This window comes from Pristiophorus japonicus, chromosome 2 (genome assembly GCF_044704955.1).
Source record: "Pristiophorus japonicus isolate sPriJap1 chromosome 2, sPriJap1.hap1, whole genome shotgun sequence".
Classification (NCBI taxonomy): domain Eukaryota; kingdom Metazoa; phylum Chordata; class Chondrichthyes; family Pristiophoridae; genus Pristiophorus; species Pristiophorus japonicus.
In genome coordinates this window covers 71910725-71937323 of record NC_091978.1, presented here as the reverse complement: position 1 = coordinate 71937323, position 26599 = coordinate 71910725, and the positions used below count along the sequence as shown (strand labels likewise).

At 46.0% G+C, this 26599-nt stretch overlaps 1 protein-coding gene across 1 annotated transcript in view; it reads left to right on the top strand.

The window, feature by feature from the left end:
* The first annotated feature begins 13132 nt into the window (after nucleotides 1-13132).
* Nucleotides 13133-26599, top strand: part of slc45a2 (solute carrier family 45 member 2) — an 88714-nt gene continuing 75247 nt past the window's right edge. The window contains exons 1-2 of the mRNA XM_070860117.1: nucleotides 13133-13544; nucleotides 13953-14129. Of these exons, the coding sequence (XP_070716218.1) occupies nucleotides 13133-13544; nucleotides 13953-14129 (589 nt within the window). The remainder of the gene's footprint in view (nucleotides 13545-13952; nucleotides 14130-26599) is intronic.

The following is a 26599-nucleotide window of genomic DNA, read 5'->3' as shown; positions in this document are numbered from 1 at the left end:
CAGGTGAGGCCTCATCATCATCATAGGCAGTCCCTCGTAATCGAGGGAGACTTGCTTCCACTCTTAACATGTTCTTAGGTGGCTGCACAGTCCAATATGAGAACCACAGTTTCTGTCACAGGTGGGACAGATAGTCATTGAGGGAAGTGGTCGGTGGGACTGGTTTGCCGCACGCTCTTTCCCAGCCTACGCTTGATTTCTACAGGCTCTCGTAAAGAAGACTCGAGGTTCTCAGCGCCCTCCCGGATGCACTTCCTCCATTTAGGGCGGTCTTTGGCCAGGGTCTCCCAGGTGTCAGTGGGGATGTTGCACTTTATCAGGGAGACTTTGAGGGTGTCCTTGTAACGTTTCCGCTGCCCACCTTAGGCTCATTTGCTGTGAAGGAGTTTCGAGTAGAGCGCTTGCTTTGGGAGTCTCGTGTCTGGCATGCTAACTATGTGGCTTGCCCAGCGGAGCTGATCAAGGGTGGTCAGTGCTTCAATGCTGCGGATGTTGGCCTGTTCAAGGATGCTAACGTTGGTGCGTCTGTCCTCCCAGGGGATTTGTAGGATCTTGCGGAGACTTCGTTGGTGGTATTTCTCCAGCGACTTGAGGTGTCTACTGTACATGGTCCATGTTTCTGAGCCATACAGCAGGGTGGGTAGTAGCCACATATCGCTACATTAGACAGGTCACGGAGGCCCTGTACACGCGTAGGATGGACTTTATCAGCTTCCCCATGACCACGGAGGCTCAGATTGACAGAGCTGGAGCATTCTACCGCATTGCTAATTTCCCCAGGGTGCAGTAGACAATACAGTGCACTCACATCGCCATGCGGGCATCTTCTCAGGACCCAGAGCTTTTTCATAACAGAAAAGGATTTCACTCCCTGAAGGTCCAACTCGTTGTCGACTATAACCAGATAATAATGGCAGTGAATGCAAAATGTCTGGGCAGCTTCAATGAGGCTCACATCCTGCGTGAGCGCACTGTCTCTGATATGTTTGTCAGCCACAAGGACAATGCTGGATGCTTAATGACAACCGATATAGCCTAGCCCCCTGGCTGATGACCCCCCTGCATGACACCCACACCGAGGCCGAGAAGCGATACAACCAGAACCACAGAGACACACGCAATGTGGTCCAGAAAACAGTAACTGTGCTTAAGAGGTGTTTTTTTATGCCTGGAGCACTCAGGAGGGGAGCTACAATACAACCCTGAGCAAGTACCTAAATTTGTGGTCATGTGCTCCATGCTGCACAACCTGGCTATCAGGAGGAGACAAGAATTGCCAGAAGGGACTGATGGTCCACCTCAGGAGAGAGACGAAGATGTGGTCGAGGGGCTGGATGCTGAGCTAGGGCCAGATAATCAGGCTGGCTATGCAACCATGCCCACGACCCCCTCAAGACTGCAGGAAAGGGCCGTGGTGGCTACATAGCTGCAAGACATAAATTAATGATTTGCCGGAAAGAATGTTGCTGTGATTTACAACGCTGAAACACTGCTGCGTATGTGTAGCTCAGACATTAATGGTGGGCATCACCTTGGTGCCAGTTAAAGCTTGCATTGATTGAAGTTAAGTTTTATTTAACCCTTTCATGTTAATGAATCACCAATATGTAACAGTCAGCTATCTGAGACAATGCGCAACAGGTTATGTTGAATAAGAAACATTTTATATGACCATTGGTCTGAAATCATAAGTATCACAGGCAGAAACACCCCACCCCCACCCCACTTTTTCGACCACTGACATCAGTCAAATGGTTAACATGTCCAACAACACAGAATACAAATACAAAGCAGGAGGGTGGCCTCCTCCACCCATACATTACAACAAATTGCAAATACCGAGATGGAGGTATAACACAGCCATCACCTGCGGACATGCACCTCACTTTCCTTCCCCCCTCCTCTTTTTCTCCCCACCTCTACCCCTTCCCTTCCTCACTCCATGCCGCCTGGCTGAGGAGCTCCTTAGGTGGTGTCTCATTGGGGCGGATGAAGGCAGAGGCAGTGGTTGGACGGTATGGGGGCGGGGGGTGCCGAGGTGGGAACATTCTCGGATCCAGAAGCAGGATCTTGGTCCTGCCTCTCATGTGGCATTGGCACTAGTGGTGCGGAACCTAGGGATGGAGTGCCACGCTCCGGGACCACTGGGAGGCTTGTGCCAGCAGTGTTCCTGACTATCGCCTCCAGGGCCTCCGCCATCCGCGGAACATACTCAGTCATGGTGGCCAGCTGTCGGGATATGCCCCCCAATGCATTGAGGATCTGGTCACCAATGTCTACAGTCCTCCTGGACAACTGTACCATCTCTCCGCTCTCATGTGGCGCTTGTGGACCAGACCTGCCGCGTCCACAAAACCTCCGCGAGGTCGGCGCCGTCCTGGGGACAAATGGGGTGCCCTGTGGCGAGGTGCTTTGGCCCAGTACCTCCAGTGTGGAGGCGGGAATGGCAGGAGGAGAACTAGATGGCCTTGGGGTGGAATGGCTTCTGGAGCCTGGCAATGAAGGTTCCTCGAAGTCTGTGCTCTCATCCGTAGAGAACAGACCCAGCGGATTGATGGGTAAGAATCGGACCTCCTCTGCACCAGATGTAGGATTGTCCGGCGAGTCCGGCCCCGCGCCCCCAACTTCTGACCTCTGTGGTCTTGCCTTGGGCCGTGCTGCTGGCTGAACTGCAAAACACAAATGAGGTTATTAGAGGAGAAGGGGGTGCTAGAGTCACAAGGTGAGTCCAGCGCTAAACACAGCATATGCACGACAAAAACACCACCGCTATCAAAATCATCACAGACATCACATTTCATGACCATCAACACATTCTGCATTACAATGATTTTCATTCGGCCAGCGTTATTTATACGACAATTTTAGAAATCATCTATCATATATTATTGTTTGGATATGAGTGGGTGTGGCATCTATTGATTTTACATCACGCAATGGTGTACACTTTATGTTATGTCTTTAATACTCTTATGAATGACTCCACGAGGTCTAGTATTGTACTTGAGCTGTTATGACCTTAGTCCCATTTATTGTAACTCTTGCGGATCCGACAAGGTCATTCCATCGTTTGCGGCATTGGTTGCCCTCACGCTCCTCATTGGCCGCCCATGAGACCACCTTTGCTATCTCGGCCCATATCTTCTGATCGGCCTTTGGTCATGCTCTCCCTGGGTCAAATCACCTCAGCGTAACGCAACCTCCTGCAGGAGGGAGGCATTTGTCTCATCCGAGAACCTCCTCGCTCTTTTGTGCCCTCCAATGTACTCCTCTCCCAGCTCACTGCTCTCACCAGCGTCAGTCTCCACAGCGTGCCGTGTCGCCTCCTCCTCTCCCTCCATCATAGGCTCCAAATTCAGGCAAATATCTGGCTGGTAACAGCTAATTCTTTTTTTTCCAATTTGCTCTAAATCTCAAAACTTTCCCTCCTTCCTCCCAAAGCAGCCACACCACACCCACACACGCCTTCACTCCCTCTCAGCTCCCTCTCTCTCTGTCTCCTCTTATGTGCATGTCACGATGGACCTTGACCTCCTGAATCGTGGGAATCGAGCGTTACCAAGCCGTTGCTAACGAAGGCGACACTTTACGGCAGAAGGTCAGAGAGATTTAACGCTACCGCCCATTTCATATCGTTCGCGGTAACGCCCAATTTCAAAAATGGAGACTAGGGGTTTTGAGAATGGGCGAGAAGCCGACGATCTGAAAACCCATTTTTATCGCTCACACCAGAAATAATGCCCATTTTTGGGTGATCTGCAGAAAAGTGTAAAATCTAGCCCATGGTTTAGCAAAGGAATACCAGAAATAACAGTCTGGTGTGAAATGTCTCTCATCTCTGTTAGGATATGGACATAAGAGTTTTGAATGAACTCAAATTTGTGGAGAGTGGAAGATGGGAGGCTGGCCAGGAGGGCATTGGAATAGACGAGTCTGGAGATAGCAAAATCACAGATGAGGGTTTCAGCAGCACATAAACAGAGGCAGAGGTCATAGCTGGCAATGTTACAGAGGTGCACGTAGATGGTGTTTGTGATGGAATGAATATAGAGTCAGAAATTCAGCTCAGAATCCCAGAGGAAGCTACGGTTCAACCTGAGGTAATGGCCAGGGAGAGGGATGGAATTTGTGGCTAGGGAACAAAGATTGTGGTAGGTGCCATAGGCAATGGATTCCACCTTCCCAATATTTAATTAGAGTGAATTGCAGCTCATCCAAGATTGGATGTCGGACAAGCAGTTTGACAACAAAGAGACTGTGGAGGAATAATGATCAAGTACACCACTGGGTTTCATCAAGATGGATGAGAAACAGGAAGGGGCCAAGACTAGATCCTTGGGGAACTCCAGAATTAAGGGTGCAGAGGTAGGAAGAGAAGTGATTGCAGGAGCCATTGCAGGAGATTCACTGGCTAGGACTGGATAGGTAAGAGTGAAACCTGGTGAGATCAGTTCCACTCAGTTGGACAACGGAGGGGAGGGATTGAAGGAGGATGGTGTAGTGGATATGTCAAAGGCCACAGACAGGTTGAGAAGAATGTGAAGGGATAGTGCACCATGGTCACAGTCACAGATGTTGTCATTTGTGACTTTGATTTGAGCCGTTTCAGTGCACTGGCAGGGGTGGAAACCTGATTGGAGAGGTTCAGCATGGAGTTGCGGGAAAGATGAGCACAGATCAGTTCCAATGTAAAGAAAAACTTTTCCGTTAACAAAAGACAATGAAATCTAGTTTGACTTCCGAGGTGATCAGAGAATCTGCCAAAGAACAATTAGACCGAAAGAACCGTGAATTTGTATGCCTTTTTTCAATCTGCAATCTTAAATATCTCTTCCTTTTCTTCTTCAGGAATTTTATTTCCATGAATTGTATCACCAAAAGTATGAAGGGAGAGAAAGGCTATGAGATTTTTATTTTAATGAACAAGGTTGTTAGGACATGGAATGGCCTATCTTAAACAGCGGTGGTAGCAGAATCCATAATAGCTTTTAAAAGGGAAGTGAGCAAAATATTTAAAATAAAAATAGGGTGCAGGGAAAGGTCAGGGAGCTGGCACACGGCCCATCTGTAAAGTAAAATTTTATGGGCCCGAACTTGGTGGAAGCTAAGTTCTGCCCAAGTGCCGCCCAAAGAACCGCCGAGATGCGTGACAGTACTTTGGGCGGGAGTTTCGTAAAAAAAGTCCAATATTTATTGCCCATAGCTAATTTTCCTTCAGAAGGTTACAAAGGATATACAGCACAGAAACAGGCCATTAGCCCCAAACAGTCCATGCCGACATATATGTTCCACTCAAGCCTCCTCCCGTCTTTCCTCATCTAACCGGTTAGCCTGACATCTGTGGTGGGGAAAATGTTGGAATCAATTATTAAAGATGAAATTGCAGTGCATTTGGAAAGCAGTGATGGGATTGGTCCAAGTCAGCATGGATTTATGAAAGGGAAATCATGTTTGACAAATCTTTTAGAATTTTTTGAGGATGTAACTAGTGGAGTGGACAAGGGAGAACCAGTGGATGTGGTGTATTTGGATTTTCAAAAGGCTTTTGACAAGGTCCCACACAAGAGATTAGTGTGCAAAATTAAAGCACATGGTATTGGGGGTAATGTATTGACGTGGATAGAAAACTGGTTGGCAGACAGGAAGCAGAGAGTCGAAATAAACGGGTCCTTTTCAGAATGGCAGGCAGTGACCAGTGGGATGCCGCAGGGTTCAGTGCTGGGACCCCAGCTATTTACAATATACATTAATGATTTAGATGAAGGAATTGAATGTAATATCTCCAAGTTTGCAGATGACACTAAGCTGGGTGGCAGTGTGAGCTGTGAGGAGGATGCTAGGAGGCTTCAGGGTGACTTGGACAGGTTAGGTGAGTGGGCAAATGCATGGCAGATGCAGTATAATGTGGATAAATGTGAGGTTATCCACTTTGGTGGCAAAAACAGGAATGGTGACAGATTAGGAAAAGGGGAGATGCAACAAGACCTGGTTGTCATGGTACATCAGTCATTGAAGGTTGGCATGCAGGTGCAGCAGGTGGTGAAGAAGGCAAATGGCATGTTGGCCTTCATAGCAAGAGGATTTGAGTATAGGAGCAGGGAAGTCTTACTGCAGTTGTACAGAGCATTGGTGAAGCCACACCTAGAATATTATGTTCAGTTTTGGTCTCCTAATCTGAGGAAGGATGTTCTTGCTGTTGAGGGAGTACAGCAAAGGTTCACCAGACTGGTTCCCAGGATGGCAGGACTGACATATGAGGAGAGACTGGATCAACTGGGCTTGTATCCACTGGAGTTTAGAAGAATGAGAGGGGATCTCATAGAAACATATAAAATTCTGACAGGATTGGACAGGTTAGAGGCAGGAAGAATGTTCCCATTGCTGGGGAGTTCCAGAACCAGGGGTCACAGTCTAAGAATAAGGGGTAAGCCATTTGGGACCGAGATGAGGAGAAACTTCTTCACTCGGAGAGTGGTTAACCTGTGAAATTCTCTACCGCAGAAAGTTGTTGAGGCCAATTCTTTAGATACATTCAAAAGGGAGTTAGATATGGCCCTTACGGCCAAAGGGATCAAGGGGTATAGAGAGAAAGCAGGAAAGGGGTACTGAGGTTGAATGATCAGCCATGATCTTATTGAATAGCGGTGCAGGCTCGAAGGTCCGAATGGTCTACTCCTGCACCTAATTTCTATGTTTTTATGTTTCTATGTAACTCTATCTGCGTAACCATCTATCCCCTTCACCCTCAGATGCTAATCTAGCCACCCCTTAAATGCATCCATATTATTTTCCTCAACTACTTCCTGTGATAGCGAGTTCCACATTTTCACCATTCCCTGGGTAAAGAAGTTTCTTCTGAATTCCCTATTTGATTTCTTGGTGGCTACCTTATATTGACAGTCTCTAGTTATGTTCTTCCCCACAAAAACACTCTCTGTATCTACTCTATCAAAAGCTTTCATAATTTTAAAGACCTCTATTAGGTCACCCTTTACAAGAAAAAAGAGGCCCTCCCTTTCGTCATATGTATAACTTCGCATTTCTAGTATTATCCTTGTAAATCTTCCCTGCACCCTCTCCAGTGCCTCTATATCCTTTTTATAATATGGCAACCAGAATTGTACACAGTACTCCAAGTGTTGTCTAACCAAGTTTCGATACAAATTTAGCATTACTTCAATTCTATCCCTCCAGAAATAAACCCTGGTGTTTGGTTTGCTTTTTTATTGGCGTTGTTAACTTGTATCCTTACTTTTAGTGATTTGTGTATTTATACTCTGAGATCCCTTTGCTCCTCTACCCAACCGAGACTCGCACCTTCCAAGTAATATGACGACCCTACTCTTCCTACCAAAATGCAATACCTCACATTTATCCATGCTGAAATTCATTTGTCAATTATATGCCATTGTGCAAGTTTATTAATGTCCTCCTATAAGTTGTTTCAGTCCTCCTCAGCATTGACTGCCCCCCCCCTCCCCCACCAAATTTGGTGTCATCCGCAAATTTAGAATTTCTGTTTTTGATTCCAAAGTCCAAATCTTTAATATAAATTGTGAACAATGGTGGTCCCAGCACTGATCCTTGTGGAACACTACTACCCACCTTCTGCCACCTCTACTCTCTACTTTCTGGCTTGAAGCCAGCTAGCTATCCCTTCTACTATTTGTCCCCTGATTCTGCATTCTCTGACCTTATTCATTAGTCTGGTGGTGATGAGCCACCATCTTGAACTTTGCAGTCCGTGTGGTGAAGATATTCCCACAGTGTTTTTAGGGATGGAGTTCCAGGATTTTGACCCAGCAAATAAGAAGGAAAAGCGATATATTTCCAAGTCAGGATAGTGTGTAACTTGAAGGGGAACATGGAGGTGATGGTGTTCTCATGCGCCTTCTGCCCTTATCCTTCTTGGTGGTAGAGGTCACGGGTTTGGGAGATGTTTCCGAAGAAGCCTTAAGTGAGTTCCTGCAGTGCATCTTGTGGATAGTACACACTGTGTACATGTTGCACCGGTGGTCGAGGGAGTGAATGTTTGAGATGGTGGATGGGGTGCCAATCAAACAGACTGCTTTGTCCTGGATGGTGTCGAGCTTCGTGAGTATTGTTGCAGCTGCACTCATCCAGGCAATTTGAGAGTATTCCATCACACTCCTGATTTGTGCCGTGTAGATGGTGGAAAGGCTTTGAGGAGTCAGAAAGTGAGTCACTCACCAGAGAATACCCAGTCTCTGACCCGCTCTTATTGCCACAATATTTATGTGGCTGGTCCAGTTAAGTTTCTAGTCAATGGTGACACCAAGGCTGTTGGGGATTTGATGATGGTACTGCCATTGAATGCCAAATGCAGGTTTCTTCAGCTATCATTCGGCACAGAAAGATATCATTCAACCTATCGTGCCTATATCAGCTTTTAAGAACTATCCAATTAATCCCACTCTTCTGCTCTTTCCCCACAGCTCTGTAATCCCCCACCACCATTCAAGTATACATACAATTCCCTTTTGAAAGTGACTATTGAATCTGTTATGTTCAGAATAACTCCATAAGACTGTATATTGTAAGCTCAAACTGTTGTGACCTTGGTCTCTTTAATGTAACTCCAGAGTGAAGAAGCAGCATGGTAGACCGCCTTTTATACCTGCTTGCCCAGGGTTTGCAGGTGACCCTTGGGTCTCCCACAGGTGTGCCCCCTTGTGGCACACAGGTGTGGCAAGTCTTACACATTGGTAATGTTTACATACATAACATCATTCCCCCCTAAAGTCTTAGGTACAAGTTATTTACAAGTTGAGGCGATCCGGGGCTCTGCGTTCCCGGGTTGGTCGCCTGAGTTGAAGTCCTGGCATGGGGGAGTCATTCGGATCATTGCTGCACTGTGCTGTGGCTGGCCTGATCAGACTGTCGGGCATGGTTGGGTGTGTGTGGGTGGATCATTGATGGTAATGTCCTCTTCAAACTGTTCTCGGTTGTCAGTGAACCGCAGTTTGGTCTGATCCAAGTGCTTTCTGCACGTTTGTCCATTCAAAAGTTTGACAACAAACACTTTATTCCCCTCCTTGGCTAACACAGTGCCAGCAACCCATTTGGGACCATGACCATAATTAAGAACAAACACAGGGTCATTAACCTCAATGTCACGTGATACAGCCGCGCGATCATGGTACATGTTATGCCGGTGACGCTGGGTTTCTACATGATCATTGAGATCTGGGTGGACTAAGAAGAGCCTGGTTTTGAGTGCTCTCTTCATTAGCAATTCTACAGGGGGAACCCCAGTAAGCGAGTGGGGTCGCATGCGGTAGCCGAGCAGAATCCGAGATAACCGGGTCTGCAGGAAACCGTCCGTCACGCGTCTCAAGCTCTTGATGGTTTGGACTGCCCATTCCGCTTGAACATTGGATGCCTGACTCCAATTCCGCGTCAATGCCGGGCCAGCAAACGTGCGACCTGGTGATAGCATGACTATGCTTGGGTGGGTACTGTGAAGGTCGCGTATAAGCGTTTCCCTGCCTTTTATTGGCAAAATTACACAATTCCCCATAGGAGACAGTCCGAATGGATGGACATTTCATCCTTGCGTTGGTGGAACGGCTTAATTTCGTCTTGCATTTCCCCTGGGACCGTCGACCAGCTCCCATTGAGGACGCAGCTTTTTACTAGTGATGGCTAGTCCAGGTCCTGATCTGGCAAGGCATGACGGGTGACCCCTCACTCTCAAAAACATCCATTACAAGAAGCAAGTCTGCGGGTTGTGCCATTTCCACCCCGGTGGCGGGCAATGGTACCCGACTGAGGGCATCCGCACAGTTCTCAGTGCCTGGTCTGTGGCGGATTACATAATCATATGCAGATAACGTTAGTGCCCATCTTTGGATGTGGGATGAAGCATTGGTGTTAATACCTTTGCTTTCTGAGAACATCAAAAGGAGCGGCTTATGGTCGGATTCGAGCTAGAACCAGAGTCCAAATAGCTATTGGTGCATCTTCTTAACTCCGTGTATGCATGCTAATGCTTCTTTTTCAACCATACTTTAGGTTCTTACAGCCTTAGATAAGCTTCTGGATGCATATTCAACTGGTTGCAGTTTGCCTGACCCATTGGCTTGCTGTAACACACAACCAACCCCGTACGAAGATGCATCACAAGCTAGTATTAAACGTTTACACGGGTCATACAATACAAGTAACTTGTTAGAACATAGCAGGTTTCTGGACTTGTTAAAGGCTGTCTCTTGAGATTTACCCCAAACCCAGCCATCACCCTTGCGTAGCAATAAATGCAATGGTTCCAGCAAAGTGCTCAACCCCGGTAGAAAGTTACGAAAATAGTTGAGGATTCCCAGGAACGAACGCAGCTCTGTCACATTCTGTGGTCTAGGTGCATTCTTGATGGCCTCCGTCTTGGAGTCCATGGCTCTGATGCCATCCTCCGCAATCTTTCTCCCCAGAAATTCGACCTCTGGCGCCAGGAAAACACACTTGGAGTGTTTCAGCCTGAGTCCCACTATGTCCAGTCGTTTGAGAACCTTTGCAAGGTTGTGCAAGTGTTTGGTGGTGTTGCGGCCAGTGATCAAGATGTCGTCTTGAAACACCATGGTGCGCGGAACCGACGTCAACAGATTCTCCATGTTCCCCTGGAAGATGGTTGCAGCCGAGTGAATCCCAAAGGGGCATCTGTGGTATATGAACAGTCCTCTGTGCGTGTTGATGCACATCAATTTTTTCGAAGTTTCAGCCAGCTCCTGTGTCATGTAAGCAGAGGTTAGATCCAGCTTGGTGAACGGCTTCCCCCCCTGCTAGCATTGCAAACAGGTCATCCACTTTGGGTAGTGGGTACTGGTCCTGTAACGAGACTCGATTGATCGTTACCTTGTAGTCCCCGCAGATTCTGACTGTCCCATTGCTTTTCAACACTGGAACAATTGGACTAGCCCACTCGTTGAACTCGACTGCCGATATGATCCCCTTGTTGAAGTCGGTCCAGCTCGATCTCGACTTTCTCTCAGATCATGTATGGAACCGCTCGAGCCTTGTGATGAACTGATCGTGCATCAGGGACGAGATGGATCTGCACTTTGGCGCCTGTGATGTTGCCGATGCCTGGCTCGAATAACGACGGGAATTTGTTTAGCACTTGTGCACACGAGGCGTCATCCACCGAAGACAGTGCTTTGATGTCGACACAGTTCCTTTGGATCTTTCCTAGCCAGCTTCTGCTGAACAGCATTGGGCCATCCATAGTGATAAATCATGCACAGCTCCATCGTACGATACATTCACTGCCGCGCTGCCAATGACTGGTATGAGCTCTTTGGTGTAAGTGCACAGCTTGGTGTGGATCGGGCTTAGTTTTGGCCTTTGTGCCTTGTTGCCCCACAGTTTCTTAAAAGCCTTCTGGCTCATGATTGACTGACTCGCCCCCGTGTCCAATTCCATGGGAACTGGAATGCCGTTTAATTTGACTTTTAACATTATCGGAGGGCTTTTGGTGTGAAGGTGTGTACCCCATACACTTCCTCTTCAGCCTCGGGTTGAGTTGCCTCTCTTACTCGTTCAGCGTGATCCGTGATGGATCGGTCAACTTCTGCCAACTGCCACGTGGTGAGTTGCAGCACGTCTGCACATTCGATGGAAGTGCCCCATTGTTCCACAGCCTTTGCACATGTAGTGCTTGAATCGACATTGATGGACTCGATGATTACCCCCACAGTACTAACATGGTGCTAATGGATTTGCATTCACGCTCCACGGCGGACTCTGAGTCATTCTAGGTCTGGCCTCTACGAACGTGTAGACCCTGCCATGTACAGTTCTGCCTGCTGAAGGCGTTATTTTATGCACAGTACTTGCCGGTGTGTTTTAATGCTGCAATGATATCTGTTTACTGTGATCGTTCGTAGACATAAAAGCCTGGGCTATCATGATGGCCTTGCTCAGATCTAGGGATTCGGCAGACAGCAGTTTGCAAAGAATTACCTTGTGGCCGATTCCAAGCACGAAAATGTCCTGCAACACTTCCCCCAAAAATCTAGCAAATATGCACGGTCCCGCAAGGCGTCTTAGGTCGGCGACATAGCTCGCCACGTCCTGGCCCTCGGAGCGGTGGTTCGTAAACAATCGATACCTGGCCATCAAGATGCTCTTCTTCGGCTTGAGGTGTTCCCGAACCAGCGTGCACAACTCTTCAAATGTCTTCTCCGTTGGTTTCGTCGGTGCTAGCAAATTTTTGATGAGGCCATATATCGTGGACCCGCAAATGTTGAGGAGAATCGCCCTGCGCTTGACTGCGATTTCTTCCTTTTCCAGCTCGTTGGCCACGAAGTATTGGTCAAGACGCTCAACGAAGGCTTCCCAATCATCACTCTCTCAAAAATACCAATGGCAGCCATAACTGCGTGAAAGTTCGTGATCTGTTACTCATCGCCAATTGTTATGTTCAGAATAACTCCACAAGACTATATATTATAAGCTCAAACTGTTGTGACCTTGTTCTCTTTAATGTAATTCCAGAGTGAGGAAGCAGCATGGTAGACTGCCTTTTATACCTGCTTGCCCAGGGTGTGCAGGTGACCCTTGGGTCTCCCACAGGTGCACCACCTGGTGGCAAGTCTTACACATTGGTAATGTTTACATACATAACAGAATCTCTTTCCACCACACTATCAGGCTGTGAGCTCCAGATCATAACTTGGGTAAAAATTAGGATTTTATATTGAAAGCTGGGAATAAATGCAGTTTGTCAAAAAGACATAATGGCCAGAATAACTGCAACATCAGCTATGTTACACATGAAAAGGGGAGAGGAATAGGCGAGGGGGGGGGGAAACAAAAAAAAGAACATTTACAGTTATAATTTTAGTAGGAAGTATGGTAAGTACCACACAGTGATTGCTTACATAAGAGCTTACATAAGGCGAGCTAAGTGAGACTTCTACAAGTTACTATTAAATGTAAGTTGTGTGCTACAAATGTAAGCGCTCATTCAAGTTTCACAAACCTATGACTGCTGAGATTGTAATATTTTTTCTGGGAAGACCTGCGTCATAAGAGAGTAGGAAATCCATAAATATTTCTGCTGCTATCGTCGCCGAGTTAAACGCGTGCAGGACTCAGTGAAATGGAAAAAAAAGCCATGACCCGTCTAACAGCGGTGTTCAGTGACAACTTCAGCAAACTACCTGAATCTCAGGTGTGCAGCGACAGCAAGTCGGATGGGGAGAAAATCGACCTGCTGGAGCCACCCAGGAGGTCCTCGCTTCGGCTGATCATGCATAGCATGGTGATGTTTGGAAGGGAGTTCTGCTACGCCGCAGAAGGGGCTTTCGTGACCCCGGTGCTGCTGAGTGTCGGGCTCCCAAGTAGTCTGTACAGCGTGGTGTGGCTCATGAGCCCCATCCTGGGCTTCGTCCTCCAACCCATCGTCGGCTCCGCCAGCGACTACTGCCGCTCCAAGTGGGGCAGGAGGAGACCCTACATCTTGGCCATCGGGGTCCTGATCGTGCTGGGAATTACCCTGTTTCTGAACGGAGACGCCTTGGTAACAGGCAAGTAACATTCTTTGAAACTTTTAAATCGGAAATTGGCAGCACTGTGCTCGGGTCAGAGTTATGATGCCGCAGCCTTGTCTCAAACCAATATCTGGGCGTTTAAACATCAACATTTCACATTATTCTCATGAGCTCAAAAGTTTCGATTTTAGTAATCTAAAACAACATTAATTTCTAACTTAATGAACTAACGATATTTGCCAGCCTCGGTTGAATAGTAAATAGTTTAAAAAAATACGGAAATGATAACCGCAAGTATTGCAAGTTGCACTCGTTAATCTCCCTTCAAAATAGATCAGGAATACATGAAAATGTACTCTGTAGATCTACACATTGAATTAACTTCAAACTCAAATGTTGAAGAACTTCCATACGACTAATGATATGATTGAAACTTTATTTCAGCTACCACACACGACAAGAAGAAAAGGCAAATTTGGGGTATCGTTGTTACTGTTTTTGGCGTGGTCGTCTTTGACTTTGCAGCTGACTTCATCGAGAGCCCCATCAAGGCTTATTTGTTTGATGTCTGCTCCCATCAGGATAAAGAGAGGGGTTTACACTTCCATGCACTGTTAACTGGTGAGTACATTCCTTTTAATCCTGTAAGTTGGCCGTGTGTAATTATCACGAGTTACTCCTTGACTGCAGCAGAACTCAACTCGTGATCTTGTCAACCAGAGGCAGAAAAACAGGCACAAAAGAGTGAGCAGCTAACGTTCAGGTGTAAAAGAATCCTTTCGATATATTATTTCTCAAACTACTTTCAAATAATTGACTAAATGTGGTCTACAGGTGGAGTGAGATTCAGGAATAGTTGGGCCCACACACATAATTTAGACCCATTTTTAAAGTCACACATTCTGTCCTTATTCCCATGGTAAATTTCACTGTCCATATTTGTAATGAAAACTTGTGGAGATGTAATGCCAGTGGTGAGGCAGCTCCTTCACTGGGTTAGGGTTGGCAACTCGAGATGGATGTATTCCTGGAACTTTCATCACATGATTTTGAGCCTCCCACTGCCCCGCCTCCACACTCCCGCCATTGGACACCTAACATGTCCATCCTCATGGCACACTGCCTTCCCACACCAATTGGTAAGCACGAAGACTCTTCATTACCCAATTGGATGATTCTTGACTGTCAGTCAAGCAGCCTTTTCCCCCGTCTTCAAACTTGCGATCAAAGAAAGTTATAAACACACACAATTTTTGATTTTCTAAATTAAGTCATTTTTCTCCCTGGTTGCTCGCAGCAGTGTCCTGGAAATTTATCTGCAATTCCTGGAGATTTCAGGATTGGCAACCCTAACTGGGGAAAGGGTATAATTAAAACATGAAAAATATACAAAGACAATTTTCATTATATATAGGAATTTATAACAGGAGAAAATGACAATAAGTACAAGCAGAGGTAACGTTGCTTTTCACAAAAGAGAGGGGTGATGTAGACATTGCAATCATGGAGGAGGAGTGTGAAATTGTCAATGAAATAAACATAGTGAGAGAGGAAGTATTAAGGGGCTTAACAGCTTTGAAAGTGGATAAATCACCAGGCCTGAATGAAATGTATCGCAGGCTGTTAAGAGAAGCAAAAGAGGAAATAGCAGAGGCTCTGACCATCATTTTCTAATCCTCTCTAGCTACAAGTGTGGTGCTGGAGGACTGCTAACGTTGTATCTTTGTTTAAAATGGGAGAAAGGGCTGACTGAGTAATTATAGGCCAGTCAGCCTAAACTCGGTGGTGGGAAAATTATTGGAAACAATTCTGATGGACAGGATAAATCTTCATTTAGAATGACATGGATTAAATAAGGACAGTCAGCATTGATTTGTTCAGGAAAGGTCATGTCTGACTAACTTGATTTAATTTTTTGAGGAGCTAACAAGGAGGGTCAATGAGGGTAGTGTGTTTGATGTAGTCTATATGAATTTTAGCAAGGCTTTTGATAAGGTCCCACATGGCAGACTGGACATGAAAGTAAAAGCCCATGGGATCCAGGGCAAAGTGGCAAGTTGGATCCAAAATTGTCTCAGAGGCAGGAAGCAAAGGGTAATGGTTGGTGTTTTTGTGACTGGAAGGCTGTTTCCAGTGGCGAGAGGCCAGAGGCTCCCTCAACCTCAACCAGTTTCCTTCCTCCCCTCCTCCTTCTCTCCTCCTCTCCCGTATGTTTCCTTCAAAGTAGCTTTGCTTTCAAAGTTCAACTTTAAAAATAATACAAATCAAATTATAATCAGTAAAGAAACTGCATTTCCCTCCATTTTTGCCTTTCCCTTGTTCTGTCTCTGATTCATAGATACTACAAATTAGAATTTCTATCTCACAGCTATAAGCGATTATCATTGAACTGTTCTGTTAACTTAATTAATTTTCCCACTAAACTGCTGACCATCCAACTTCCTTTTTTGGCTCCCATGTTGGCCGACATTGTTAATGGTTCTCTCTCCTTAGATACTGTTTGTTATGTCTGTAATGCACTTATGAATGACTCCATAAGGCAATGTGTTGTACTCAAACTGTAGTGACCTTGGTCCTTTATTCGTAACTCCAGAGTGAGGCACAAGCATGGTGGGCAGCCTTTTGTACTGGGCCCTGCACACCTATGCAGGTGACCCTCAGGTCTCCCACCGCAGTGCCCTCTGGTGGATAGCCTCTGCCACAGAGGCAGGAAACCCCGGTTTCCACCAGTTGCACCCTCTAGTGGTGCTAGCATAGTATATATATAGTGCAAATCTTATTGATAGTACATCAGGTAACAAGTCTCCATCTTATGCAACTATACAGTGACTACACAGAGAGTGTATCTATAGTCTGCATATATAACATCACTCTCCCCCAAGTCCTTTATGCCGATTACCTTTGCACTATGTGCTCTGGCTTAGTGTTCCCTAGACTTAAGTGCCAATAGCCCTTGCATCTTGATTGGGCTTTGGCTTGGCTCTCTCCCTGTTTAGACCCCAAGTCCTTTTGCCACAACGTCGGGTAGTGGTTACCAATTCGGATGGTTCGATGATGCAGTGGAGGTTCCAGTGGGTTCTGGGTGTCATCCATGTGTGTGTCCATGGCTATAAACAACCATTTCCCCTCCCCCCTCCCCCCACAGTGAGATCGTGCAGCAGGCCCATTACATTAACATACAGGATCAGACACAATGCAAGTACAAAGAAAGGAAGTTACAGTTTGTATCATGACACCTTTATTCGGTGACTTACATTCGTTATGTTTTGCAGTCGTGTGCCAGGATTGGGTAGATTGCATTCATGGTTTAATCATGGTCAGTACTGAGGTAGAAGTACAGGTATGCGAGGAAGCAGGTTCCAGAGCAACCGGACGGGGTCCTAGTCATCTGATAGTGGTGCTGCACCCACTGCTAGCAGGGTGGACTTGGTTCACTCACCTAGCCAGGAATCAGGGCCTTTGCCATTGCCTAATGGTGGACAGAGCCACAGATGTGTGTGGCCTCCCTGTCCTCCTTTGAGGGCTGCAGAATCTTCTGCCTACTCTCTAATGGTGTTGGGAACCTGGCTGTTCCAGATCCCGTTTGAGGAACTCATTGATTCTGACCTTTTGCTCCCGGACATGGCCGAGGTAGTGACTGGGTCTGGGGGCTGCACCGTCTCCACCCGGGTGGTGGGCAACGGCCGCCGACTGCGCGTATTGGCACCGTTTTCGTTTCCAGGTCCGTGGCGAATAGTTTCATCGGGTGCCTGCAGCGTGCGATAGACCTAGGGCAGGGTATCAGGATCAGTGCCTTCACCCTTGTGAGGTCGCTGGTCCAAACTTGTGGGGACATTTGGGGCAGGGCATCAGGATCAGCACCTTTACCCTCCCGAATTCGCTCGCTTGCTACTTTTGGGGACACTCTATTCCTGACATCTCGCAACAACATTTTGTTCTTTACATTAGGAATAGTACCGACATCTCGCAACAACATTTTGTTCACAATCTTAATCGGTCCGTTACATTGATTGCCATGCATACAATGTCTCTTTAAGTTCAGTTGGTTGCAGGTCTCCTTTAAAAGAACCCTGCTGGCTTTACCCCAATCAAATCCTTTGTTAGACACCACGTGTTGGTCCCTCAGCGTTGCACCTCGTGATATAAGAACATAAGAATTAGGAACAGGAGTAGGCCATCTAGCCCCTCGTGCCTGCTCCGCCACTCAACAAGATCATGGCTGATCTGGCCGTGGACTCAGCTCCACTTACCCGCCTGCTCCCCATAACCCTTAATTCCCTTATTGGCTAAAAATCTATCTATCTGTGATTTGAGTACATTCAATGAGCTAGCCTCAACTGCTTCCCTGAGCAGAGAATTCCACAGATTCACAACCCTCTGGGAGAAGAAATTCCTTCTCAACTCGGTTTTAAATTGGCTCCCCCGTACTTTGAGGCTGTGCCTCCTAGTTCTAGTCTCCCTGACCAGTGGAAACAACCTCTCTGCCTCTATCTTGTCTATCCCTTTCATTATTTTAAATGTTTCAATAAGATCACCCCTCATCCTTCTGAACTCCAATGAGTAAAGACCCAGTCTATTCAATCTATCATCATAAGGTAACCCCCTCATCTCCGGAATCAGCCTAGTGAATCAGCTCTGTACCCCCTCCAAAGCTAGTATATCCTTCCTTAAGTAAGGTGACCAAAACTGCACGCAGTACTCCAGGTGCGGCCTCACCAATACCCTGTACAGTTGCAGCAACACCTCCCTGCTTTTGTACTCCATCCCTCTCACAATGAAGGCCAACATTCCATTCACCTTCCTGATTACCTGCTGCACCTGCAAAATAACTTTTTGGGATTCATGCACAAGGACCCCCAGGTCCGTCGGCACTGCAGCATGTTGTAATTTCTCCCCATTCAAATAATATTCCCTTTTACTGTTTTTTTCCAAGGTGGATGACCTCACATTTTCCAACATTGTATTCTATCTGCCAAACCTTAGCCCATTCGCTTAACCTATCTAAATCTCTTTGCAGCCTCTCTGTGTCTTCTACACAAACGCTTTCCCACTAATCTTTGTGTCATCTGCAAATTTTGTTACACTGCACTCTGTCCCCTCTTCCAGGTCATCTATGTATATTGTAAATAGTTGTGGTCTCAGCACCGATCCCTGTGGCACACCACTAACCACCGATTTCCAACCCGAAAAGGACCATTTATCCCGACTCTCTGCTTTCTGTTAGCCAGCCAATTCTCGATCCATGCTAATACATTTCCCCTGACTCTGCGTACCTTTATCTTCTGCAGTAACCTTTTGTGTGGCACCTTATCGAATGCCTTTTGGAAATCTAAATACACCACATCCATCGGTACACCTCTATCTACCATGCTCGTTATATCCTCAAAGAATTCCATAATTTCCCCTTCATGAATCCAAGTTGCGTCTGCTTGATTGCACTATTCCTATCTAGATGTCCCGCTATTTCTTCCTTAATGATAGCTTCAAGCATTTTCCCCACTACAGATGTTAAACTAACCGGCCTATAGTTTCTTGCCTTTTGGCTGCCCCCTTTTTTTAAACAGAGGCGTTCCATTAGCTGCTTTCCAATCCGATGGTACCTCCCCAGAGTCCAGAGAATTTTGGTAGATTATAACGAATGCATCTGCTATAACTTCCGCCATCTCTTTTAATACCCTGGGATGCATTTCATCAGGACCAGGGGATTTGTCTACCTTGAGATCCATTAGCCTGTCCAGCACTACCCCCCTAGTGATAGTGATTGTCTCAAGGTCCTCCCTTCCCACATTCCCGTTACCAGCAATTTTTGGCATGGTTTTTGTGTCTTCCACTGTGAAGACCGAAGCAAAATAATTGTTTAAGGTCTCAGCCATTTCCACATTTCCCAATATTAAATCCCCCTTCTCATCTTCTAAGGGACCAACATTTACTTTAGTCACTCTTTTCCATTTTATATATCGGTAAAAGCTTTTACTATCTGTTTTTATGTTTTACGCAAGTTTACTTTCGTAATCTATCTTTCCTTTGTTTATTGCTTTCTTAGTCATTCTTTGCTGTCGTTTAAAATTTTCCCAATCTTCTAGTTTCCCACTAACCTTGGCCACCTTATACGCATTGGTTTTTAATTTGATACTTTCCTTCATTTCCTTGGTTATCCACGGCTGGTTATCGCTTCTCTTACTGCCCTTTTTCACTGGAATATATTTTTGTTGAGCACTATGAAAGAGCTCCTTAGAAGTCCTCCACTGTTGCTCAATTGTGCCACCGTTTAGTCTGTGTTCCCAGTCTACTTTAGCTAACTCTGCCCTCATCCCACTGTAGTCCCCTTTGTTTAAGCATAGTACGCTCGTTTAAGACACTACTTCCTCAGCCTCAATCTGTATTACAAATTCAACATACTGTGATCACTCATTCCGAGAGGATCTTTTACTAGGAGATCGTTTATTATTCCTGTCTCATTACACAGGACCAGATCTAAGATAGCTTGCTCCCTTGTAGGTTCTGTAACATACTGTTCGAAGAAACAATCCCGCATGCATTCTATGAATTCCTCCTCAAGGCTACCCCGTGTGATTTGATTTGACTAATCGATATGTAGGTTAAAATCCCCCATGATTACTGCCGTTCCTTTTTCACATGCCTCCATTATTCCCTTGATTATTGTCTGCCCCACCGTGAAGTTATTATTTGGGGGCCTATAAACTATGCCCACCAGTGACTTTTTCCCCTTACTATCTCTAATCTCCACCCACAATGATTCAACATTTTGTTATTAGAGCCAATATCGTCTCTCACAACTGCCCTGATATCATCCTTTATTAACAGAGCTACCCCACCTCCTTTCCCTTCTTGTCTATCTTTCCGAATCGTCAGATACCCCTGTATGTTTAATTCGCAGTCTTGGCCACCCTGCAACCATGTTTCTGTAATGGCCACCAAATCATACCCATTTGTAATGATTTGTGCCGTCAACTCATTTACTTTATTTCGAATGCTGCGTGCGTTTAGATAGAGTGTTTTAATACTAGTTTTTAAACCATGATTTTTAGTTTTGACCCCTCCTGCAGCCCCATTATATTCATACATATTGTCCCTTCCTCTCACCTTGTGGTTTACACTTACCCCAGTGCTACTCTGCTCTGTTACCTCCTGCCTTTTGCATTCTTTCTTGGGTCCCTGTTCATCTGCGCTCTCACCTACTCTAACTAGCTCAGAGCCCTGTCCTGGGTTCCGAATACTCCTCGCATTGAGGCACCGAGCTTTCAGGCTTGCCTTTTTATTACACTTTGACCCTTTAGAATTTTGCTGTACAGTGGCCCTTTTTGTTTTTTGCCTTGGGTTTCTCTGCCCTCCACTTTTACTTTTCTCCTTTCTGTCTTTTGCTTCTGTCTCCATTTTGTTTCCCTCTGTCTCCCTGCATTGGTTCCCATCCCCCTGCCATATTAGTTTAACTCCTCCCCAACAGCACTGGCTAACACTCCCCCTAGGACATTGGTTCCGGTCCTGCCTAGGTGCAGACCGTCCGGTTTGTACTGGTCCCACCTCCCCCAGAACCGGTTCCAATGCCCAGGAATTTGAATCACTCCCTGCTGCACCACTGCTCAAGCCACGTATTCCATCTGTGCTATCCTGCGATTCCTACTCTGACTAGCACGTGGCACTGGTAGCAATCCAAGATTACTACTTTTGAGGTCCTACTTTTTAATTTAGCTCCTAGCTCCTTAAATTCATCCTGTAGGACCTCATCCCTTTTTTTTACCTATGTCATTGGTACCTATGTGCACCACGACAACTGGCTGTTCTCCCTCCCTTTTCAGAATGTCCTGCACCCGTTCCGAGACATCCTTGACCCTTGCACCAGGGAGGCAACATACCATCCTGGAGTCTCGGTTGCAGCCGCAGAAACGCCTATCTATTCCCCTTACAATTGAATCCCCTATCACTATCGCTCTCCCACTCTTTTTCCTGCCCTCCTGTGCAACAGAGCCAGACACGGTGCCATGAACTTGTCTGCTGCTGCCCTCCCCTGATGAGTCATCCCCCTCAACAGTACTCAAAGCAGTGTATCTGTTTTGCAGGGGGATGACCGCAGGGGACCCCTGCACTACCTTCCTTGCACTGCTCTTCCTGCTGGTCTTCCATTCCCTAGCTGGCTGTGGACCCTTCACCTGCGGTAAGACCAACTCGCTACACGTGCTACTCACGTCATTCTCAGCATCGTGGATGCTCCAGAGTGAATCCACCCTCACAGCTCTCCTGCCATGACTTAACCCTTCGATACACTTAATTTGGCGACATCAATGTTAACAGGTTACTTACTGATATAAAAAAGAAAAAGACAACAATGTTAACGGGTTACTTACTGATATAAAAAAGAAAAAGAAAAGCTACTCACCAATCACCAGCCAATCACTTACCCCTTTGGCTGTGACATCACCTTTTGATTTCTTTCTACTTTTTTGCTTTTTCTCCCGGCTGGAGCTGTACCAGCACGCCTTTTGTCGGCCTCTCCAATGCACGCTGCCCCCGCCTCTCGCCGACTGCCGCCGCCTCACTTTGTTATGGAGGTGGAAAAAGGCAATTTTAGTTATGCCACGGATATGTGGCTAGAAAATCATTTCAGGGTCAAATATGACACCTAGGTTGTGAACAATCTTGTTCACCCTCAGATTGATGCGAGGGAGAGGGATGAAGTCTGTGGTTAGGGAACGCAGTTTGTGGCGGGGACCAAAGATAATGGCTTCGGCCCCACTTTGCTTGCTATCACCCATCTCCAACCTCTCTTTCCTGTCCAAAGTACTTGTGTGTATTGTCGCTTCCCAAATCCATGACCATCTTTCCATGAATTCAATGTTTGAATCCCTTCAATCGGGTTTTCGCCCCTGCCATTGTACCGAAATGCCTCTCATGAAAGTCACAAATGACATCCTTTGTGAGTGTGACAAAGGTAAACTATCCCTCCTCGTCCTTCTGGACCTGCCTGCAGCCTTTGACACAGTTGACCACTCCATCCTCCTCCAACATCTCTCCACCAACGTCCAGCTAGGTGGGACTGCACTCGCATGGTTCCATTCTTATCTATCTAATCATAGCCAGAAAATCAACTGCAATGGCTTCTCTTCCCACTCCCACATCATTACCTCTGGTGTCCGCTAAGGATCTGTCATTGGCCCCCTCTTATTTCTCATCTATATGCTGCCCCTTGGAGATATCAGTTTCCACATGTACGCTGACGACACCCAGCTCTGCCTCTCTACCATTTCTCTCGAGGCCTGCTGGGAACCAAATTGTCAGCTGGCTTGTCCGAACTCCAGTACTGGATGAGCAGAAATTTTCTCCAATTAAATATTGGAAAGACCGAAGCCATTATCTTTGGTCCCCGCCACAAACTGCGGTCCCTAACCACAGACTTCATCCATCTCCCTCGCATCAATCTGAGGGTGAACAGATTGTTCACAACCTAGGTGTCATATTTGACCCTGAAATGATTTTCCAGCCACATATCCACGGCATAACTAAAACTGCCTTTTTCCACCTCCATAACATTGCCCATCTCCGTTCCTGCCTCAGCTGTTCTGCTGCTGAAACCCTCATTCATGCCTTTGTTACCTCTAGACTTGACTACTACAACTCACTCCTGGCCGGCCTCCCACATTCTACACTATGTAAACTTGAGGTCATCCAAAACTGAGCAGCCCGTGTACTAACTCGTACCAAGTCACAATCACTCATCACCCCTGTGCTTTCTGACCTACATTGGCTCCCGGTTAAACAACACCTCGATTTCAAAATTCTCATCCTTGTTTACAAATCACTCCATGGCCTTCCCCCTCCCTATCTCTAATCTTTTTCAGCCTCACACCCCACAAGATGTCTGCGCTCCTCAAATTCTGGGCTCTTGAACATCCCTCATTATAACTGCTCAACCATCAGTGCCTTCAGCTGTTTGGGCCCTAAGCTCTGGAACTCCCCCCCACCCCCAAACTTCTCCGCCTCTCTACCTCTCTTTCCTACTTTAAGATGCTCCTTAAAATCTACCTCTTTAAACAAGCTTTTGGTCATCTGCCTTAATTTCTTATTTTGTGGCTTGGTGTCACATTTATCTGTTTTGTCTTGTAACACTGTTGTGAAGCGCCTTGGGACATTAAGGCGCTATATAAATAAAAGTTATTATTATTATTACTATTAACAAAACACAGGTGAGATAATGTTTCTGGCTTCTAAATTCAAATGCTACTTTTTTTGAAATCTGAAGTAAAATCAAATAAAGGAAGATTGTTTCTCTCCGCTGTATCTCACTTGCTTTCACCCCAGCCTCTTTTTCTCTCCCATTGCTTAATACACTTGATAAAGTTAATAAAACAGAATAATAAAGCTAAAACAGGTGTGTGATTAGTAAACTGTCATTGTTTTCTCACTCTGTCACACACCCACATATATACACCCATACAGTTATTTAAAAAAAAACATTAAATGTATTTTTTACCTCAATAAAGCTTTTGAAATGTGTCATAGTTTTCAAAATTACTTGAGAAAAAGCTACTGAACAGAAAATGCTGGAAGCTAAGAAAATATTCCATCAGTACAACTGACTAAACAGTACTGATGCATCCTGGGAAATGAGGGACACTACACATGTTAAGACTGCACAATCCAAGTTTAGCTCCCAAAGTTGCAGCTGTGGGCAAAATTATCAAGTCCAAGACTGTGCTTTTGGAAGTAACTGAAGCCATCAGTTGAAAACTTTAATGAATGCATTGAAGACACAAAAGACAACTCAATGGAAAATGTATACATATTGTTAAGAGATATTTCAACCATTAATTTGGACATTAAACATTTCAGTTTTGGAGAAATAAAATGGCAAATTAAAAAAATTAAGAAAACATTTCAAATGATTTGTGAGAACCCAGTGGCCAGACTGTGAGATCACGGTGATAAGTGACCATTTACAAACCCTTTACAAGTGTGGACGTAGGACTGTAACGGCTTGTTTCCTGGTTGAGCAGATGAATAAACAAAGTTTCTTTTAAACCAAGCAGTAGGGGATGTGTACGAAGGGACTGTGGTGACTCAGTGAGACTTTTATCCCTCTCTCCTACCCTGGAGAGAAGCATCAGTGTAGCATCTTCACCTGACTTCATCACCAAGATTGGAAACTGGGCGGTAAAATTTGGTACCACCGTGGAAGTGGAGTGCAATGTTGCATGCTCGACTTCCTCTCGGGTGGGACTGGGGCGCTAACTGCGGGAATTTTCCAGCACTACGCAGAGAGCCGCATAGCGCTGCCGGGAACACAGGGCCCTCCCCTTCCGTTAAAGGAGAGGGCACGCTGCGGATTCTGCATCGGGGAGAAGGGGCCACTACTTCCCCGTTGGGGAACGGGGTGCCATGGCAGCAGCCCGGCACAGAAGCGGAGTGTCGGGCTGCAACATCGCAGCAAGGATCCCGCAATTTAAAGAGGGCAAGGCTGCGATGGTAAGATGGCCCTTTTTTAAATGTTGGTACCGCACCTCCTTTAATTTTCGCCCCACGAGCAGACTGAAGCCCGGTTCGTGATCCGCGTGGCTGGCGACGGCATTGGCCGTGGCAGCCTCACCGGGCGCTACCGAATTTTCGCTGCAGGGCAAAAACGGGTTTTTGCGCACAGTGATGACGTCGTCATCGCCGGCCCAGTGGCCCCGGGCGCTACTGATTAGCACCTCCGCTAATTTTGCGGGAGGTGGTAACGGCCCCGTGCCCTGGGCGAGAAGTCGTTATCGCCTCCCGGAAAGTGGAATGCTGGGCTGCAACATCATGGCGTGCTAAGGGGAGGCGCAAACGATGCAGCACAATTGCATATCCTGGCACTGTGGGCCACAGAATGTTAGAGCATCAACTTGCAAACACCCCTACATCAATCATGTAATGTAAGTTGACAATAGTTGGACAACATTATGAGACTGGAAGATGTTTGTTTTAATGTAATTTATTCACATTCCATTTTTGTTATAGAAGATAGACCTCAGGCATTGAAAGATAAGCCATTGAGTCGTACATGCTGTGGTGGCTGCAATAGGAATTTATAATTTTAATGAACCAACTGCTTCTCAGTATGTGTCCTTTGTTTATTTCTCATACAGTACACGATTTATATCGGATGGATGCTATTAAATAATGTACCACACAATATCGACACTGATAGCATGAGAAACTAATCACAAGATGAAGACTAAAAAAAATTGAGAACAAATAAAAGTAAATATGAAGGAGTAAAACTCACTCATACTTTTAAGGTTGGCACATCATTCAACTCTTACTTCAGTACAAAACAAAGATCTCAAAGGTGTTTCAATGCATGTTCAAAACAGCCATTTTAACTCTTCACAACTTGATATGGCCACATTTGTAATATAAACATAGAAACATAGAAAATAGGTGCCATTCGGCCCTTCGAGCCTGCACCACCATTCACTATGATCATGGCTGATCATGCAACTTCAGTACCCATTCCTGCTTTCTCTCCATACCCCTAGATCCCTTTAGCCATAAGGGCCACATCTAACTCCCTTTTGCATATAACGAACTGGCCTCAATAACTTTCTGTGGTAGAGAATTCCACAGGTTCACAATTCACTGAGTGAAGAAGTTTCTCCTCATCTCTTAAATGGCTTACCCCTTATTCTTAGACTGTGACCCCTGGTTCTGGACTTCCCCAACATCGGGAACACTCTTCCTACATCTAACCTGTCCAATCCCATCAGAATTTTATATGTTTCTATGAGATCCCCTCTCATTCTTCTAAATTCCAGTAAATATAAGCCTAGTCGATCCAGTCTTTCTTCATATGTCAGTCCTGCCATCCCGGGAATAAGTCTGGTGAACCTTCGCTGCACTCCCTCAATAGCAAGAATGTCCTTCCTCAGATTAGGAGACTAAAACTGTACACAATATTCAAGGTGTGGCCTCACCAAGGCCCTGTACAATTGCAGTAAGACCTCCCTGCTCCGATACCAAATCCTCCCGCTATGAAGGCCAACATGCCATTTGCCGCCTTCACTGCCTGCTGTACCTGCATGCGAACTTTCAATGACTGATGTACCATGACATCC